At 34.6% G+C, this 20,363-nt stretch overlaps 1 protein-coding gene across 2 annotated transcripts; it reads right to left on the bottom strand.

The window, feature by feature from the left end:
• Positions 1–942: 942 nt before the first annotated feature.
• LOC147759118 (uncharacterized) lies at positions 943–20,335 on the bottom strand. 2 transcript variants are annotated; one of them, XM_086998490.1, is made up of 13 exons: positions 20,177–20,335; positions 13,338–14,725; positions 10,845–10,964; positions 10,134–10,205; positions 9,672–9,887; positions 9,120–9,221; positions 8,263–8,373; positions 7,494–7,690; positions 6,977–7,122; positions 5,363–5,405; positions 4,452–4,638; positions 4,005–4,140; positions 943–3,743 (listed from the first exon to the last, which is right to left on the bottom strand). In XM_086998490.1, exons 2-13 carry the CDS (start codon positions 14,698–14,700, stop codon positions 3,692–3,694), a joined length of 2,745 nt encoding a protein of 914 aa, XP_086854616.1. In that variant the 5' UTR covers positions 14,701–14,725; positions 20,177–20,335; the 3' UTR covers positions 943–3,691. The 2 variants fall into 2 exon arrangements, with proteins under 2 accessions (XP_086854616.1, XP_086854617.1); XM_086998491.1 differs by having other exon boundaries at positions 20,205–20,317.
• Between the last annotated feature and the right edge of the window lie 28 nt (positions 20,336–20,363).

A 20,363-nucleotide genomic window follows, 5' to 3' on the forward strand; every position in this document is an offset into this window, starting at 1 on the left:
CCAGGGGGGTTCGGGGGGTTCAAAAGAACCTCCCTTTTTGCTGGAAAAACGTCCACTCTGGGTAAAATTTGACCTAGGTACATGGGGATTATATGGTAAAAGGTCCACTTTTTCAGAAAAAGACCCCCCCCTTTGAAATTGCTGGCTACGGACCTGCTTATGTTATCTTTTCCAGATGTTCAAAATTTTATGCATATTACCGTATTGCACACTTTACTTTCACCACCGTAATGTACTTTTTGATACAGCGTAACTAGTAAACTGTATGGAAAATAACAGTGTTGGGCTTGACATGCTCTATCAAATGCAAAAAAACAAGGGGTCTCTAGCATTAATGGTTCCCGAATTAGAGAGTTTTCTGTTTCGGCATCTAATGGCCGCTGCTCCTGTGAAAATGCACCGATTGACCCCAAACTCACGGAGATGAAAGATGACCTGATGTAACACCTGCCAATAATATTATAGGTTAGGTCTGTGTAGTTTTCTGAATTACAGTGCAAATATTTTTTTTTCGTAATAAATTCAATTTTTTTTTTTTAATTTGGCCCGTTTCACCTTGAAGTAAAGGTCAAATCCAAGGGCATATTTGAAATCTCCACATATGACTTTCGGTCTGTAGAAAATTTTCCCATAATTCCTTCGAAATGGTAGATAATTAGCATTTAATTTTGCCAATTTTGGACGAGGGTGTATGGCAATGAGTGCCACCAAACCTCAACCCCAGCACCGACGAAGCCCAAATTTTACGTGGCTCGAGTTGAGATTATACGCGACCTAAATCCAAGAGATGGGTATGCAGGCCCTTGTAGTCTAGGAGGGGAAGCGGTACAGTGACATGGCGGCAGAGCCAGAGGAGCCGAGAGAATCTGCAGGTCTGGATAAAAACCATGTGTACCGCCAGCGCCTACGCTGGTGGTACAATAACAATAACAAGATTTTCACTAGGTTTTTATTATTTTGTTTATTTGTACCCAAACTACAAAATTTTTGAAAGCATAAGGTTATCTCTACAGTATATCAGCAATGGTTCAAAAAGACCAATTGAATTTAGCTGTTAATTCTGGCCTTTTTATGACTGCTTTCCAAAGTCTCTGCATAGTCCATGCCTCCTTAGATGAAGTGGATGTGTGTTAATTAAGTCACTTCTTAAATGCTTACTACAAATGGCAAAATTCCTTAGGCTAGTATTATGCAAACATTCTAAAGCTCAACATGCAAGACTTATGCTACTTTCTTTTGAATTCTCCCTCTGTTTCCCTCTGTCTTTTTTTCTATTTTGTTTTAACGGCAAGAAAAAAATATGAATACAGTATAAAACAACCATCACGTATTTAACTAAGCCCTACATAAGACCATATTTTTACTGGAGTTATCTCTGCCATTTATATATGTAGGTTATTGTATAAAAAGAGGAATAAATCCTGAAACGGATATATAATTTGATTCTCTAAATGTATTTTATTTTAAATGGTCTGCATAAACTGTGACTTTATAATGCACTGTGGGCTTCCTTTAATGCTCATTTTTACCAATAAGACATTTTAGCTAATATCCTCCTTTTGTCTTTTTTTTAAATTCACTTATAATTTTTTATGTCTGTGATCAACAATTGACAGGCAGTTGTGTGCATAGAATTATGAATACTGATAATTATGTGCTTGTGCATCCAAAATTTAAATAAATATACATTATCTGTAAGTTTTTACTTGGTGTCGAAGCTACACAAATGAAAAAACTATAATAATCTTATATCCCTACTCTACATGTTCCTTGTTAATTAACTGTAAGCATCATAACAAAAAAAAAAAAAAAAAAAAAAAAAAAACACACAGAGACCATTTCTATATCACAAAAAAATAAATATGTTATATGTAGATTTATGAAATAACTGGAATGTTTTTGCAAATTCATCAAGGGTATTCAGTAGAAGACAAACTGATCCCCAGATGAAATATGATCGACTAACTTAAAAACAGCGCAGACTAATTCCCTGCACTGATGGCCTCCCTGCCTCCACAAGTGCCGTTGCTGCAGGTGCCTTGCAATTTAACCTCAGAGCTGAGATTTAACCCGTTTAATGGCGCGTGTGGAGGCAGGGAGACCATCAGAGGATTAAGCGGAATTGCTTTCAAGTGAGAAGGCCATTTTTAGTTGATGGATCTGTTCTGAATGTGCTCCATCTCACACAGTGTACTATAGGGACCATTCCCACAGGTATTTGGATCGATCTATCTCCCTGAGAGTCTCACTAAATTGCTATCAACTTAGCCGGCTCATATGTCTGGAGTTAGAACAATCCACATGGATCGATCTAGGTATGGGAACCAAGTTATAGATGGAGCAGTAAGGCAAGTTTAGTTTACACTTAACACAATCTATCTGAGCCCTATGACTAACTAAAGTTAATAGCCTTACTAACATAATCACAAGTTATAAGGTTCTCTCACAGTGTACCAGTACAAACTGTATCACTAGAATGATTGAAGGAATCTATGTTCAAACCCTGACTCACTTCTACAGAAAAAAAACTTACAGGGATAATAACTTTTCGTTTTGGCCAAAAAATGAATTTTTCTGGAGTAAACAGCAATTTTCCCATACTTACCAATGGTTAATGAATCCATTTTTACATTCAAAGTTGGTCCCTGTTTTTTTTCTAAAAAGTTTGGTTTTTTGTTAAAATCTCTTAAGAGATTATAACAGAGTATAGCCATCAATGGAGGTCACGTGATCTGAAGACAAGCTCAGATATCAGAATAATAGCTATAACTGCTGTTTTTGTCGTAAAACATAATATATTATATTTCTATGAGTTATTCACAATGTTTTTTTTTGTGAAATATAGATCTCATATGAAGAGTTATTATCCCCTTAATGACATCACCAATAACATATAGCTTCACCCCCTCTTTCAATTATAAATGATATGGTGACATCGGTGCATCTTTCACCAGTCTGATGATCTTCTGTGTCAACTATAATTAAATAGAGGATTATACATTTTTCCAGTTCACTGTATACTCACTGTCCTTATCTGATGTTATTTGGATATGGTACATAATTAAGTCTGCTAAGTTCAGAGCGGCAACCCACTTTTAAAGGGTGATATTGTCACAAATATGTCTTTACTGAAACTCGTAACACATATCACAATGATTAAATGATAAAAAAAAAACAATAAATGCCACTATCTATCTTAATAATTGGCTTAGTATTACGTAATTTTTTTTTGTGAAAGATTATCAATTACAAAGTCACTCACTTTTCACAGAAAACTGAGAGTTTCCTTTATATGTTTTGATGTTGTCCAGTGTGAAAGAATAATGTTTGATAAATGGCATATTACATATCATACCACACCATATGACTGTACAGTAGTTACAATTATGCAACTCATTTTATATATGCACTATGATCAGGCGCATTTATTTTAGTGACTCCATTCATTACTTTTTATGTACAGATGCAGATTTGTCTGTACATATAGCCGTCACCTGCATCTACCATCACTGTCCCCATCGTTGCCTTGTACTCTCAGTGATAACCCAATAAGAGCAAAATAGTGTTACTTTTTGTCTTCAAACTTACGAGACTGATGAATATTCATAAAATACAGGTAGAGCCATTTTTTTCAAACTTCATGCTGTTTTTTTTTTTTTTTTTGCTTTTTTCAGCTTATTTTTTGCCATCTTCAGTCTGCCTTCACCCATCTGCCTATGGAAGTCCTCAGTGCCGCAACCCATCTGAAACCGAGGTCAGATTATATGTAAGACGAGCATCAAATTATTGAAGTGAAAGTGAAAGTGATGGAAAGACGGAACAGTGAGAAAGTTTATGTGCTGTGTTGTAGATTTTTTTACAAAATAAATATACATGTAGTTTACACGCAGACCAGAATGAGTGCAATAAACAGTTTTGAAATTTGCACCACAAGAAGCACCATTTGAGGAAATGCAAAGAAGTCATACTTTTCCCATTCAGATAGAAATCACCATTATCCCTACCTCTCCTTATCAAACGCCTTTTCAGCACAGAAATAAAATGATCTCATCCGCGTCTCTGGTGGAATAAGACCAATGGAGAACTTCTTTCCCACCTTGGGATTCTCATCAACTGTGTATCCATGGAGATGTGACACACCTGAGGAAGGAAGAAACAGCAATGCAGATACCTCATTGGATAAAAATGAGCATCTTTGATAATGTGATTACATTGTCTTACTTGTCTCTGTCCTTTAAAAAATGCATAATGTGAACTACGACCGATGTTAAATGAGCAACAGAGAACAACACTAGATTGGTTTCACAAAATGTAAGAAACGATGCCCATTTTACAAGGACCTTTGCTCTGATTCATCCTCGGACAAAGATATTCATTTAGTTAAAACCAACCTTTGACAGTTCTTCTGTAAAAGTGAACTGTCTCTAGACCCACCCTATGACATTCCTCACCTTTGGCTGTATTAGAGGCCACATCAGTGTAGTAATACATGCAAGCATCCTTCAAGACAAAGTAACGCTTCTGCCACTTATGTCGATTTGTGCCAAGTTTATGCAGGTAACCATGGCAATCTGGGTTTTTGATTGACAGGGCTGGAAGATCCACATTCTGACTGCTAACATCTATCCATGTGTCCATCTGGAATAGTCAAGTTAAATAATAATTATAATTATAAATTATACTGGCCAAAACCCTAATCTGCAATATCTTTTACTCTTCATATACACCTCTAAGTTAAAACTGTTATATTTGGACTATGCATGAAAATGGTCAAAAAATAATCTTGTAACATTCTCTAGTTTAATTAAATACTTAAAAAATCATGATAATAAATTAATGAATGAAAAAAAAAAGAAAAAATTAAATAAAAATATTAAAATAAAATAATAAAAGGATGACAGAATGCAGAAAATGCATACAACTCTATTAGCCAAAGTTAACTGTCCGGAACATGAGAACAAAAATTTGTCATATTGTCTGTAAATTGATATTTATAAAGTGACTATGTTGTCACAATGTGTAAGTTGTGGCATTCTACAGACTGATACAATGTGTTAGTTGTGGCATTCTACAGACTGATACAATGTGTAAGTTGTGGCATTCTACAGACTGATACAATGTGTTAGTTGTGGCATTCTACAGACTGATACAATGTGTAAGTTGTGGCATTCTACAGACTGATACAATGTGTTAGTTGTGGCATTCTACAGACTGATACAATGTGTTAGTTGTGATATTCTGTCAGCTGTCACAATATCACAGTTGTAATATTGTGTAAGCTGTCACAATATCATTTAGACATAACAAGCATCCTTTACAAAATAATGTAAAATTATTGCCATGTTGGACAGTATAAGCTTACCTTATTAGAAGTTTGAGCAGCCTGATTCAGAGCATCTGCCCATCTAAAAACAACACCAAACATGGAACATAGCATCAACAAACATGCACCAAAGCAACTCAACAGTCATGCAAGCTGAGTAGGCTGCTACTTCACAATGACAATTCTTTAAGCAAATCTGAACAGATAATGAAAATAATGGATTCGGGATATTTCGGAATCAAAGAAGGGGTGAGGTTGGTGGATGATGCATGGATGATGATGGGGGAGGGGCTTAAATTCATTCTTAAAAGTTCAGAGAAGCTTCTGTTATAAAAAATCATTAACTCAACATAAATATAAATACAACCCAATTAAATCAACGACAACACATCAAAATGACTATGTAATCAGGATAAAGACTGTAACATCAATAATAATAATAATAATAATAATTTGCGTCCAGGCATGTCACTGAAAAAATTATTTAATAACTGAAAGTGTCACACCAATCTTATGTAATTAACAATAAAATATTTCATATATATGTGATTTAATTTATGATACAAATTAGCATACCCTTTGTGTCAAGTTTGTGAGCATATTATTAAAATGATCTCATTTATATTTTTTTCTTTTACATCCAACAATGTAATTTTGCATTTCTGATAAGTAAATGTTAATTTGTTTTATTAATACAAATTTGATTATTTTATGCAAGTTTTCATGGTCCAGGAACCAAGTGGCATGCCTGCACAAATTTCTAACAAAAACACTACCCATCCTTCCACTGGGAATCAACCACTAAAAGTTTAAAATCAACAATGGCACATATTAAAAGACATCAAATCAACATGATTACGCACAACAATTTAACAGCAAGTAAAAATGGATAAAAACTCAGGCTGTGTTAAGATCTGGAATAACTTAATCTGCACATATAAATGCTGAATACATCACAAGATGACTAGACTACATGGACAAACCCTGTATGCGTTAAGATTTAAAACCATCCACATTTAGCCAAACAGGACCTATAGGTGTTTCATGCCCCAGAAAGAGAAGTTCTCTTTTGAGCAATAAACACAAGGCCTAAATGCAGGCCTGTATCCAGGAGGTCCAGGGGGTTTCAACGACCCACAATTTTTGTAGGAAAAAGGTCCACTCTGGGTAAAATTGCATGAAGATTGCATGGTAAATGTCCACTTTTTCAGAAGAAGAACCCCTCATTTAAAATTGCTGGCTACAGGCCTGAGATGTAACACAGTCACTTTGTGATGTCAGATAGTATTCCAGAGTAAATGAATCCAGAGCCAAGAGTTAGCTAATCAACAAAATGATAATAAATAATAAATGGCAAAGTTGAACGTTATTCACTCTGGCTTTTTCATATTGCTATGAGCATGTATCTGTTGCAACCGCAGTCATGTTCACCATGACATCTGGTGACATCTAGTGGTGAGTGGCTGTCATAGCACTTCAGACTGCAGTCATAGTAGAAATCATACAGCAACAGTTAATATAACAGAAACCAGAGTTTACAAAGTGTAACCTTGTCATCTATATATAAGAAGTATACCTAGAATAACTAGGACAAAAATTAACAACACACTTATGTTATTGTAATAGCCCAGACCAGTAACATCCATAACAGACCTGGACATCTCCTCCTCACTCTGAGCCACAAAGTAGTAAGTTCTGGACCCATATTTAAGAGCTTTGAATGCATGCCGTTTGTGTATATCGGTTGCCTTGGTGATGGTGTAGTTGCTAAGCAATATGGCACCCAATGGATCTTTTTCCTGGATTGTAAAAAGACATGGCTGTATTTGGATATGTCAGAATGTTATTAAGACAAAAGAGGACTTGTTTCACTACTATCAGCATGCTGTGCATAAATGGAATGTTGCCAATTACACACTGGCTTATTAATCAATGATTTTACACGTTTCTATTGCCAAGAAAGGCCAACTTGTATCGTTTGGCTGATTCATTATTTCAGCATCAACAATGTATGCTCTTCCATGACAAACTTTGCTAATGATGAAACCCTGCATCACGCAATTGAACTTTACAGATGGTAGACAGTGTGGTATGTGAAGAAAAAAAGTTTTACATAAATCACAACTATCACAACAAATTATCGAAGGAACACAATGAGCAACCACCTTACCTTCTCAGTCTTATAATAATACAGGCAGTTATCTTGTTTGAGGACAAACCAGCGCTTCTTCCAGGACTTGATGTAGTTAGAGCTCTGTTTAAGCAGGTAGCCAGTAAGCATGGGGACCTTGGAGTCTCTACTGCCAACGTGATAAGGCAGATTGTTATTGGAAGCAGAGGTGATCTCCAGGTCCACACTGTCTGAATCTAGACAAGAAATAACAAGGATGGATGGATGAATACATTGTGGTATCGATCTTTATTATTATTATTATTATTATTATTATTATTATTATTATTATTACACCTATTGTTCATGAGATTATAAACTTATATTCGTGTGTGTGAGAGAGAGAGTGTGTGTAAGAGAGAGAGTGAGTGTGCAGTGTGCATTTACCATACTTGGGTATATGTACTTTCTTATACTGAAATTTTTCAATTAAAAAAAAAATAAATAAATAAAAAATAACAAGTTAGACAGAAAGACTGTTGGATGTACATATATATAATGTGAGAAATTCAGCAATTTATTTACACTCTTAAAAAAATATTTTATCAGAGAGAGTCATTTAAATAAGTAAATATGCAACATCATTTTAGAGAAGAATGAAGCCTTCAGTATTTTTATTAATGTTTTTGAATAATAATAAAAAAAATAATATCATTATTGTAGAAATAGAAAAAAATAAAAAAAAGAACAGAAATAATTTGTTTCGAGGCAAAAAAAAACAAAAAAACATACATCAGAAATGAAACTTGATAAATTTTCTGCTACTTACTGCTTTGTAAAAGCTGTAAACATTCACTGTGTGTGCAAGCCATGATATCCACCCCATTAATACAAGTTATAAGATCTCCAACCTCCAACCCTGCAGCCTCTGCAGCTCCACCTGGTATAAAAAAAATTAAAGATCTTTAACCATAGAAATATTCAAGTGATATATTTGCTTGGCACTGATCCAAACAAATGTAAGGGACCATTCCCAGACCCTACCTTACTAACTTTGGATTGATCTATCTCCAAGGGGATTCTGGCTAAATTGCAATCAACTTCAACAGCTTAGATGTCTGTCATGTCTACTGAAGCAGGTAGGGGGTAATTAATTATCATTTAGCAGTTTCAGTAGGCATGCCAGATATCTAAGCTGCTTAAGCTGAAAGCAATTTAGTGAGAAACCACTTGGAGATGGATCGATCCTGTTAGATTGATCTAGGTATGAGAACCCAGTCTTACAGATAATTTTCTCTTGAGTTCTTCAGAAAGTCTTGCAGAAATTTTTTCACATTCAAGTTATAGCTCATGCAATGGTGAGTGAAGCTACAGTTTAGATATTCCATACAGTGCTAGTTTTGGCAGATGAACATGTTAGTTGTGACAATGAGATCATTTGCTTTGACAGAGGGTGTCAGATGTGACAGTGAGGGTGTTATTTGTGACAGTGAATGTGTTGGTTGTGACAGTAGTGAGTTGTGACAGTGAATGTGTTAGGTGTGAAAGAGTGACAGTGAATGTGTTTGTTGTGACAGTGAGTGTGTTAGTTGTGAAATAGTGTGACAGTGAATGTGTTTGTTGTGACAGTGAGTGTATTAGTTGTAAAAGAGTGTGACAGTGAGTGTGTTAGTTGTGACAGTATACCTGATTTCAGAGTGGACACTACGGGAGGATGGCTGCCCTGGAAATGAAATCCGAAGTCCACATCTCCTGGTCTCTTCACCACAGTCAGCATCTTGTCAGTCTCTACAATTAATAAGAAAATTTAATCTTATTTCATTGCAAACTAACAATTATCAAGTTGTGGTAGAGGTCTTACCCCCCCCCCCCCCCCACGCCCCACCCATCCCATCGTAGCCATCCCAATGTATAGCAATTTTTACATGGAACTACAGCAATTTATAGGTTTACGTTAATGAAACAAGCATGTTTAGATCTCATACATGTTGCTTGCTTGTTTAGTTATACTGTAAGAGAGTGCACTTTAATTGAACTTTAAAAAAATGAAAAAAGATAACTGTTACATACATAATATATAATGGAAATGATTTGTGGAGATAGTATTTACTATTTACTGCTTTAGCATTTTTGTAATTTATTTTTCGGCATCTTTAACCTAGAAGGCATTTCATCACTCAAATACAGATTGCACACTAATTAATTAAATTCTTAAGTACGAAATTCATGGCACATTACCGTAGTATCTCTGAGATATTCTGTGATATGCCTGGGTGCTGGATTTTCTCTGTACATATTTCCTGGAGACAGCCTGATGGCGCCTCCTAAAGTCCCTCTCTGAGGTTGTGGACGTGTCTGATGCCACGGACTCTGACCCAACTGAGCCAAATCTGTCGTGGAGGCGCTGAAGGGGACTGACCATTGGACCGATGTCTTCGCCGTCAAAAATTTCATCTTAAGTTTATAAAGAGGAAGAGTTTTTGTAGAAATGTGCTTTAGCTTACAGTCTTGGTCATAACATTTCATAACAAGAATAATACTAATGACAATGATAATATTCAATCTGCCAACTAATATATACAACATTTATACAGCATCATTCAAAATAAATGTATTAAGCGACTATGCCCAAAATTCTGTAAATCTTAATTATTAGTAAAAAATTAATGTTTTAAATGAAATTATACAAATAAACCTTACCTTCATTAATTGACGTCAGCTGAGAAGAGTTCAGAAGATAATTTTTTACACGATTTTCATCAGGCACCTCTTCTGCAAGCAGCACAAAGCATTTTTAATAAACATTTCAATTTAAATTGTATTTCTTGGTTTTCGTTATCTTTAATGACCTGTAGTTCATATTAATACAGAAACTTAAATCATTGACTGGCACCAAAAATAAATTTAACAACTGACCTATGCTTATATAATTATCTATCATAACATTGATACCATTTTTCACCAATAGATGGCAGTCTAAACAGCCTTTTTTTCATTGTAGAACCAATAATGGCTACAGCATAACAACTCTATTGTATTAGTGCAGGTGCACCTGTTAGAATACTTCTTATTACAGACTATAAGTATATGTACAAGGTATGCCTGGAAGATTTAAAAAAAAAGAAAAAAAAACATCCTGCATGCCATTCCTTCAGGCAATGTGTACTGACAGTCTGATCTGATCTGATCTGATCAGACCAGACCTACAATTCCTGTGGCAAAATCTGCAGATCAAGCAATCAATTGAATACTCACAAATTAAAAGATTCTGCGCCTGATGAACAATGTCTTCATCGTTTGCGATGGGCTACTGATGACGAGGAAGACTGACAGTCTAGATATTTGTTAATCAATTTTTAAAAAATCAAATATTTGCACCTAGCTGTTTAACAGAATATGGCTGACCCATACCTTCATTATGCCCATCTTCACCAGGAACTGTGTTTTCTCCACCAGGTGGCAGCAGTGAAATGTCGCCATTTTCCCCAGTATACACCCAGCGAGAAGAACGATAACTCTCCACATACATCCCTGAGGAGAAAATAAATCATTATATGCTATAAATATAATTTACTTTCTTTTATATTATATGAAACAGATGAGACCAAACCAATCAATGAAAAGTTTCAGCTTCATAAACATGCTCTCTATACTCATACATCTTTTCATCAAGTTATTCTAAACATTATACTAGTTCATGTATATCTATATAAAGCCATGAATGACTGTTTTGCATAGAATTTTCAACAAAGAAAGTGCATCTGATACCTATTTGGCTTCAATATCTTCATATTAACTACCCACTAGCATTACACCATTATTTGCATGGTCTATTGTTAAAATGGGTCAAACTACTGCCAAGCTTTTAAAAAACATTTACTAGGCAGCTCATCTAAGCCACTTAAAAAATTGTTATTCTAATGATAAGATGGCACGTTTTCTTTTTGCTCTGAGCCAAGACAAATCCAAAGTATAGTCAACTATAAGTAATTCCAGTATACCAGTCTACAACATTCATATAACAATCTTTCTTCTTTTTTTAAAAAATTCAATATACCATTAGAGAGGGATATGATGGATTATATATATGTATCTTAGGTCAAAATGTATATAATAAATCTTGGTCTAACAGTTAAGACCAATTTTGGCCTTAAGTCATTTTGTAAAGTCAACCCGAGTCACACGGTGATTTCCCTGAGAGGTACGTAGCAGTACATGAAATGCCACACCCAATACTTAAGCTGCTCAAGAAATTCATACAAATTTGATAAATTGCATTATCTGTTGTGCAAGCTTTTGATGATAATATTGAAATATTATTACAAAGTTGGGTTTCAGTCTTAAAACAAGACTTTGTTAGTGACCTAAAAGTGTCAAAACTTGGAAAAATCCAAACATATTTGAATTAGCTGTCCTTTGAAATTTTGGAGAAATAACAGCACTTGGTTTCAGTGCATGAGTGATCTCTAATGTGTAACCCATTCAAACATTGTGAGGGCTGAACAAAGACCATGACACAAAAGCCAGAAGGAGGACCCAACAGTAATCCATACTGTTATTCCACACACAAGATTCATACAAAATACTTAAAACACGCTCCTCCAAAAATGTTTTATCTGACAGAAGTATCTAAAAATAATTTGACAATTTTAAAAATTAAATTTGATTGATGTCAGATTTTTATGCAGAAGTAAATTTAAAAAGATAATTATAAAATCTTGTAATAAAATATCTTTGGAAAAAAAAGGTGTTTGAAAATTTGGGGTTATTACTGTACCATACCTTAGCAGTAGTGTACGATATTAAGTGGTTAAATTATCTCAGATTTCCTTAAGCTCACAGCATATATCACGTGCTAGTTAATATGTTGGTTAAATTTGGCTTGTCCTTAAGATACAGCATGGCTCTCATGCCTTTATTGAATGATATCTGTGACAGCATGCTAAATTAAGATGTGATGAGTATGCTTTTCTATGGAAAAGAGAGATACTGTACATTATGTACATTCTTTTTGTTATCAAAATGATTTTTAAACTTGCAGATAAAATAATACATAATGACACTTAATAAATAATATATAGATAATCTGTGCTTCATACCCCTCACACTGAAGGAAAGCATACTAGTAAATAACTTTTTACATGTATATAACATTAAGAAGAAATTGTCCTTCTTTTCCTCCACTTTTCACTGTACATATTGCATACGTGTGGAGCTAAATTTTACATCAAAAACCAAAACATCTGTCTCTGAACTTGGGAACAATTAACAGTTATGTGTTATACATCTGTATTATTTTAGGTTATGTGTATCAACTGTCATTCAAATCTTTCAAACCAACAGCAATGAGTCAACTACTTCAAACAACAGGCCTTAACTGATATTTGTTTCAGCGCTTAAAAATATTCCATTTCATTTCATTCCATTTGAAAAAAAAAGACTGATTACGTACATTGATCAGCTGTCCAAACATTACACTGTGCTGCAATATGTGTTAATTCCTAAGTTTTTAAATAAGAAAATTATAAATAGTGATCGATCTTCAAGACAGGTGTGCCATTCGTGAGCAAATAAAGAGGGGAAACTTTAAATAATAATAATTTTAGAAAAATGGTTGAAATTTGGGAGTAATTACTATACTGAAAGATGCTGTCATTGGCTGTATTCACATCAGCAGACTAACTAGTCTGTGGATCAAATATGGCGAGCTCACTTGAATGCTTGTTGGGTAATCCCTGTGGGGAATCTATTCAGTGTCTATAATTAAGTGGATTAGATGACCAGTTGGTCACCATATTTGATCCGTGGACTAGTGAGTCAGCTGTTATGAATTGGGCCATTATCATTTCCAGTTAAAAATATCGCACCTAACACAATTAACGCAATGCACAACATTCTCCCTACCTTCATCCTCGTCATCCGTCTCATCACTGCTCTTAGAAGGTGACTCCACTGCTCTTCCCTGACCATCAGCCAACACAATCCCTTCCAGAGACTCCTGACTCCGAGACATGGCCTTTGTTGACTTCAGCCTCCTGACAACTGGTAGCACCACCTCTTGGGACTGGGTAGTGTCCATAATCCTTGTTCCACTTACGTTAAGTGCTGTTTCTGCATTAACATCCCCTGTTTTCTCCATTTCCCTGTCATCAGAGGTTACCCCGTTCCCAAATGCTTGGTGATTTTCATTGTTTTCTTTGTTTTGTAAAGCATCCAGGCTTTTGGTATTAAGACTGTCTGATCCCAGAGACGTCGTCTGTTGCGACTGTAAATTTTCCAATGGAGCCCTCTGTGTCACAGACATGTCACCAGGTGGACAGGTTCCTGTGCCACAGCTGGCATGAACAGCGAGATGGCCAGACTGTGAGGAATTATTTTGAGAAGCACAGCCTCCTACTGATTCATCAAGGTTATTGAAGTCTCTGCCAGCACCAGCTGTAGCAGACTGGGTTGATTCAGTGCTATCTTTGGTATGTTCACCAGGTGCCATTACAGGTGGCAGCACAGGTGCTCGCTCACCAGGTGGCAGCACAGGTGCTAGCTCACCAGGTGGCACCTGTGTCTCTTCACCATTGACCGTTCCTATACTCGGTCTGACCTCATTATCAGCAACTTCAACAATCTTATCACAGTTTGTATTGGAATGTTTGACTACATCTGGGGCACTGAGCTTGGGCAAACTTTGCTGATTAATGACTGGTCTTAACGGTGATTTTACTGGGGGTTCGTGATTTAGGGACACTGGCTTGCCACCATGTTCTTCACTACTGCTCCTCAATTCCGTGTCCAAAGATCCATTACCACTTGTATAATCATGTTTTACCCCATTCTGGGAAGGATGCTTATCAGATAAGGGTAATACTTCCGCAGAATTGCTCTTATCGAGTCCCGGCTGTGGTGGTCTAATCTGCTCTATTACAGGGGTGTTATCAGTGCATGAGTTCTGTTTAAGTGTACTCTGAGACTTTTGAACGTGAGACTCAGCAGTCCCACCCAGTTTATCTGATTCCTCATAGTTATTATCAACATCGTCAAGCTGATCATCGAGAAAACCAAATGCTGAATTGATCTGACGAGAAATTCTCGACTGACGGAAAATATCTGAACCTCTTTCCAGCTGCGATGTGATCCTACCACCAGTCCCATCTTCCACAGGTTTTGTGTGGTTACGCCTAGTGACTGTGTCTTCAGTGTCTATTTCACTAGTGTAGGTTCCACCATTTATTTTTGAACCTTCCGCCTGGTTCTCCCCTAGAGTCTGGTCCATTCTACGTTATGAGCTGAAGATGTTCCTGGATGATACAGAAATAATCAATGTTTTAACATGTTCACACTATCTCTTTTAATCAAATCCTTCATAAATTTATTAATCTATGATATCAATGTAGAACACATTTACTGGTATAAATGAAAATTAATCTGACTCGATCATTTTCTACAGCTGGGCCTTTCCCATCATCCTTCAAAAATCTAAATAATGGATGAATTTATTTTATATCCATTAGATTTATAACAAATATCACAATGACCTTTATTGAGGAGTTTTTTTAGAAAACACATTCTGTCACAAATTCTGTCAATATGGGATTCTTAAGTCACATGTCACCAATATATATTATAACCAAAGGGAAACATATTCTGTTCTCTTTGTGTATATTATAATAATTATATTTTTTATAAATCACTGAGCACAAAACATTTGCAAGCTAGATAGCTACAACAGTATAATAACAAGGCAGCAAAGCTGTCAAATGTACAGACAAAAAACAGAAAAAAAGCGCAGGAAATAGGATACTGTCAATTTTGATGCATTAATGTATTATGCTTACTGTAACTGCATAGCCAACATCAAATTCTAATTCTGCATAACATTGAATTAGGATGAAAGTAAAATGTGTAACAAGCATTAGACTGAGTTCCCATACCTAGATCAATCTAACAGGATCAATCCAACTCCAAGGGGTTTCTCACTAAATTGCTTTCAGTTTAAGCGGCTTAGGATTCTGGCATGCCAGTTTCAGTAGGCGTGACAGACAGCTAAGCCACTTACATTGATTGCAATTTAACGAGAATTCCCTTGGAGATACATCGATCCACAGTTAGCGTGATAGGCTGTGGAAATAGTCCCTAAGGCTTGAGGCTGATAAGAGTTAAACTTTGGAAATGCCAGAATGAGATAAAGTGAAAATTTCTTAAAGTCATTGCTTAAACTCAATTAAAAAAAAAACATATATAAATATATATATATATATATATATATATATATATATATATAATCATACTTGTAAGTTAAAAAAATACAGAAAGTGTTACAAAGTTACAGTACAGGGCTCCTGGTGGATGGGAGTGATAAGTCACATCTTGAAAATGCCAGTTTGAAAAATTAAAAATTAAAGAAAAAATTACAAAAATATTCCACTAAAGCTCAATTCAGTCTAGCTGCATAACCATGATATGAATCATCCAACTTCAGTTTAAACAGTGTAAACAAGTCACAGAAATATAATATATTTTGTTTTACCACAAAAAGGGCAGTCATAGCTATTATTCTGATATCTGAACTTGTCATCAGACCATGTGACCTCCATAGGTGGCTATACTTTGTAATAATTTCTTAAGAGATTTTAACAAAAAAAACTTTTTAGAAAAAAATTATTTGCCAAAAAAGAACAGTTATTATCCCTTTAACTGTAAAGTCAAGTTGCAAATATTGCACAACAGGTAGTATCAATAAAAGTGAACTGTTACATACCCTTGGGAGTTATAAGTCCCACACTGAAAATGCCAGTAGGTAAAAGATAAAAATTTCAAAAATATATACAACAGAATAACATGGTCAATAAGATTCAGTTTCAGGACCATATGTGAGACTTCAAATTCACATAATGAAAATCCCTATATGTGAAAAATGATGACAGTGCATAAAATAATATTACACAATGTTTAAAGACATAAAAACCAACACAACTGCTAATGTGGAAAAACAAAATACACAGCGCTTCTGGTGGATGACAGTTGAAAGTGTCATCTTGAAGATGCTAGTGTTTGAAAAAAAAATTAAAAGAAAATGTAAAATAAAACAACAAAAAAATACCAATAAAGCTGCTATTCAAACTTTTAATCTAGCTGTACAATTACTAACATGATATGAATAACCCTATTGAGTTTGAGAATAATAAGGCACTGTTATTCATCTTAACATTAATGTAAGCGTTACACAAAATTTTTCTTTTGTAAACTTATTTTCAATATTAAATAACATTTACCTGCATAATAATAATCGATTCCTAATTATGTGACACAGTTAAGAGAGCTAAACCTATGGGACTTTACAATGAAATCTCAATGTGTGTTTATGTAATCTCATTTAATGGCCACTTGAAAATCAATTAAGCAAATTATTTTATAACCCTGAAATAACTTGAAAATCAATTAAGCAAATTACTTTATAACCCTGAATTAACTGCCTACTATCCATATACATTTATTGCACCAAATAGCACTCTACTGCATTGCTTTCAAAACAGAAAACAATTACAATGGTTTTCCACAAAGTAGGGTTTTCTTCAACTTTCATGCAATATAACATAATACTTACCAGCAATAAACCATCAATTTTTTTATAAAAAAAATAAAAGTATCATGGATATTCAGAAAATGTGATACGGAAAGGTCTCCAAGGACATGGAAGTTCAGAGTCACACTTTCAAAATGCCAAAATGTTAACAAGAGATAACTGTACTGAAATGATTTTCTTTCCATTTTCAACACCTTTTTTACATAAAACAATAATCAATTTACTGTCATTTTTATATGATCAACTAGGAAAATTGTTGACATAGGAAAAATATAAATAGAACAATTTATAATGTCCAATTTGCTCCATTTGGAGATTCTGAACATAGTGAATGATTGAATCTGACAAACTGCAATGATGAGTTCCTTTCCATTTTTGATACTTTATTACACAATGCACTATAATAGGTTTACCGTCATTTTTATATAATCAACTAACAATATTGTTAAGAAGCAGAAAATGTTAAAACAACACTTTTACATATCCAATTAGTTCTGTAATGAGACTGTTAACATGCTTAAGAATTAAATCTGAAGAAAAACCACTTATATACAAAAAGGCTAATAACTTCATCAAAACTTAACTGATCAAGCTTATTTTCAAACTTGATCTGTATACTGGTCAGATTGATCACTCCTGTGAGTTGCAAGATAAAAGGCTGATTGGTTTTCCTTAAAATGCGTTATCAGTGTTGCATGTATGCTGAATAAAGGAAAAAAACAGCATTACTTTTGTTAAAATAGTCCAATTATGCCAATTTTCAAACTTGACCTGCGTATTATAAATATTCACCAGTTCTGTAAATTTCAATCCAAAAGGAAAAACATTTTTACACTTATCAAGTTATCGGTGTTACAAAAGTGCTGAAAAAATTGAAAAAAAAAAAAAAACAGGATAACTTCCATAAAAATTGCCCAATCTTGTTGATTTTCAAACTTGACCTGTGTATTATATATTCATTAGTTCTGTAAGTTTCAAGCCAAAAGAAAAAACAGTTTTCCACTTATTGTGTTATCAGTGCTGCATATATGCTGAAAAAAGTGAAAAAACAGCATAAATTCCCTAACAATGATCCAATCATGCTGATTTTCGAACTTGACCTGCCTATTATGAATATTCATCAGTTCTGCAAGTTTCAAGCCAAAAGGTAAATTGGTTTTCCACTTATCATGTTATCGGTGCTGCATATATGCTGAAAAAAGTGAAAAATCAGCATAAATTCCCTAAAAATAACCCAATCATGCTGATTTTCGAACTTGACCTGCGTATTATGAATATTCATCAGTTCTGTAAGTTTCAAGTCAAAAGGTAAAATAGTTTTCCACTTATCGTGTTATCGGTGCTGCATATATGCTGAAAAAAGTGAAAAAACTGCATAAATTCCCTAAAAGTGACCCGATCATGCTGATTTTCAAACTTGACCTGCGTATTATGAATATTCATCAGTTCTGTAAGTTTCAAGTCAAAAGGTAAAATAGTTTTCCACTTATCGTGTTATCGGTGCTGCATATATGCTGAAAAAAGTGAAAAAACTGCATAAATTCCCTAAAAGTGACCCAATCATGCTGATTTTCGAACTTGACCTGCGTATTATGAATATTCATCAGTTCTGTAAGTTTCAAGTCAAAAGGTAAAATAGTTTTCCACTTATCGTGTTATCGGTGCTGCATATATGCTGAAAAAAGTGAAAAAACTGCATAAATTCCCTAAAAGTGACCCGATCATGCTGATTTTCGAACTTGACCTGCGTATTATGAATATTCATCAGTTCTGCAAGTTTCAAGTCAAAAGGTGAAATGGTTTTCCACTTATCGTGTTATCAGTGCTGCATATATGTTGAAAAAAGTGAAAAAACAGCATAAATTCCCTAAGAGTGACCCGATCATGCTGATTTTCGAACTTGACCTGCGTATTATGAATATTCATCAGTTCTGCAAGTTTCAAATCAAAAGGCAAAATGGTTTTCCACTTATCGTGTTATCGGTAAAAGTGCACGGCGACGGCGACGACGGCGACGACGGCGACGGCGACGACAGACGCAGATGATGGCTATATGTACAGACACATCTGTGTCTGTACATAAAAATGAACACAATCCTAGCCCCAGTTTTACAAAAAAAAAAAAAAAAAAAAAAAAAAAAAAAAATATATATATATATATATATATATATATATATATATATATATATATATATATATATACTTAGGTCAGGTGCCTGGGTCAGCTGACTAGGATTTCCAAGAGAGTGCTATTACACTGCTCCTGATTGGGTTAGATACACGTACATGTATGTCCATGTGACCATGTAACCTTGGTAATTAAGTTCCATGAAGCCTTTTCGTTTACTCTGTGTGTCCTCTGACAATTTTCATCTTTTATTCTTATCTATATAACATTATTTATTGATACTAGTAAATTTATTTATTTGAAAATGGAGCATTTAGAGAAAACCGTCACTGTTATATCACTAATTATTGATTTGACTCTAATAAAAAAACTCACACCCAAGTGAACCAGGTAGTAATTTTAATTTAAAACTACTGTATATGTACATGTAGTCGGTTAGCTATCTGAGTTAAGCCATCTTAGTTTAGCAGAGAAATATTTTCAAAGCATTTAACTGTGACAAAGAGGTTGTTAATGCTTTCACCCTACTCTGTAAACTGGCTGTGTAGGTACAATCTAACCAGTTTAACATAAAAAGTATTTTGATGGATTTTGACAAAATTTTGGGAATAGGCCTGAATTAAAATGACTGTAAAAAAGTGATAAGACTTTGGTGGAGATCTGGATCCTCATTTGAATCTAGAAATTTGTGAAGGATTCCAATCAATGTGAGAAAGAGCCTACATGTATATTTTGTTTCTCTCTTTTTGTTTACACCCAGTGCAATATGTACATGTGGTTCAAAAATCAATGATGCCAAGAAAACAGCTGATTAACTAGATACCTGATAAATAATTAATAACAATTATGGGAACTGAATTGCCTTGGTGGAGGTCTGCGCTGTCTGAGTGCATTTCTAGTTATCATGCACTAAATATCATAGAATCACAATACACAAAGTGCAGCATTGCACGTTTAAAAGAACAAATAAATTAAAGGGATCAAAGAAGATAATTATTATTCCCAAAGATATTAACGTTGAAACGTGTTAAAATATACCTTTTAAAACATCAGCAAATACACTCACAAAGAACTGATGAAACACTGCCGCTGCAAAGCTAATAAAACGTTGCCATTTTCACGTCTCTTCTGTGCTACTGAGTAGGTCGCACCTGTTGACAATGTAAACTTCCTGCTTCGATGAGGGGTTGTCTTGGCACATGATACGAAACTATAATTAAAATAT

This window comes from Lingula anatina, unplaced genomic scaffold, assembly GCF_051362555.1.
Source record: "Lingula anatina isolate TDL-2025a unplaced genomic scaffold, LinAna3.0 unanchor82, whole genome shotgun sequence".
Classification (NCBI taxonomy): Eukaryota; Metazoa; Brachiopoda; class Lingulata; order Lingulida; family Lingulidae; genus Lingula; species Lingula anatina.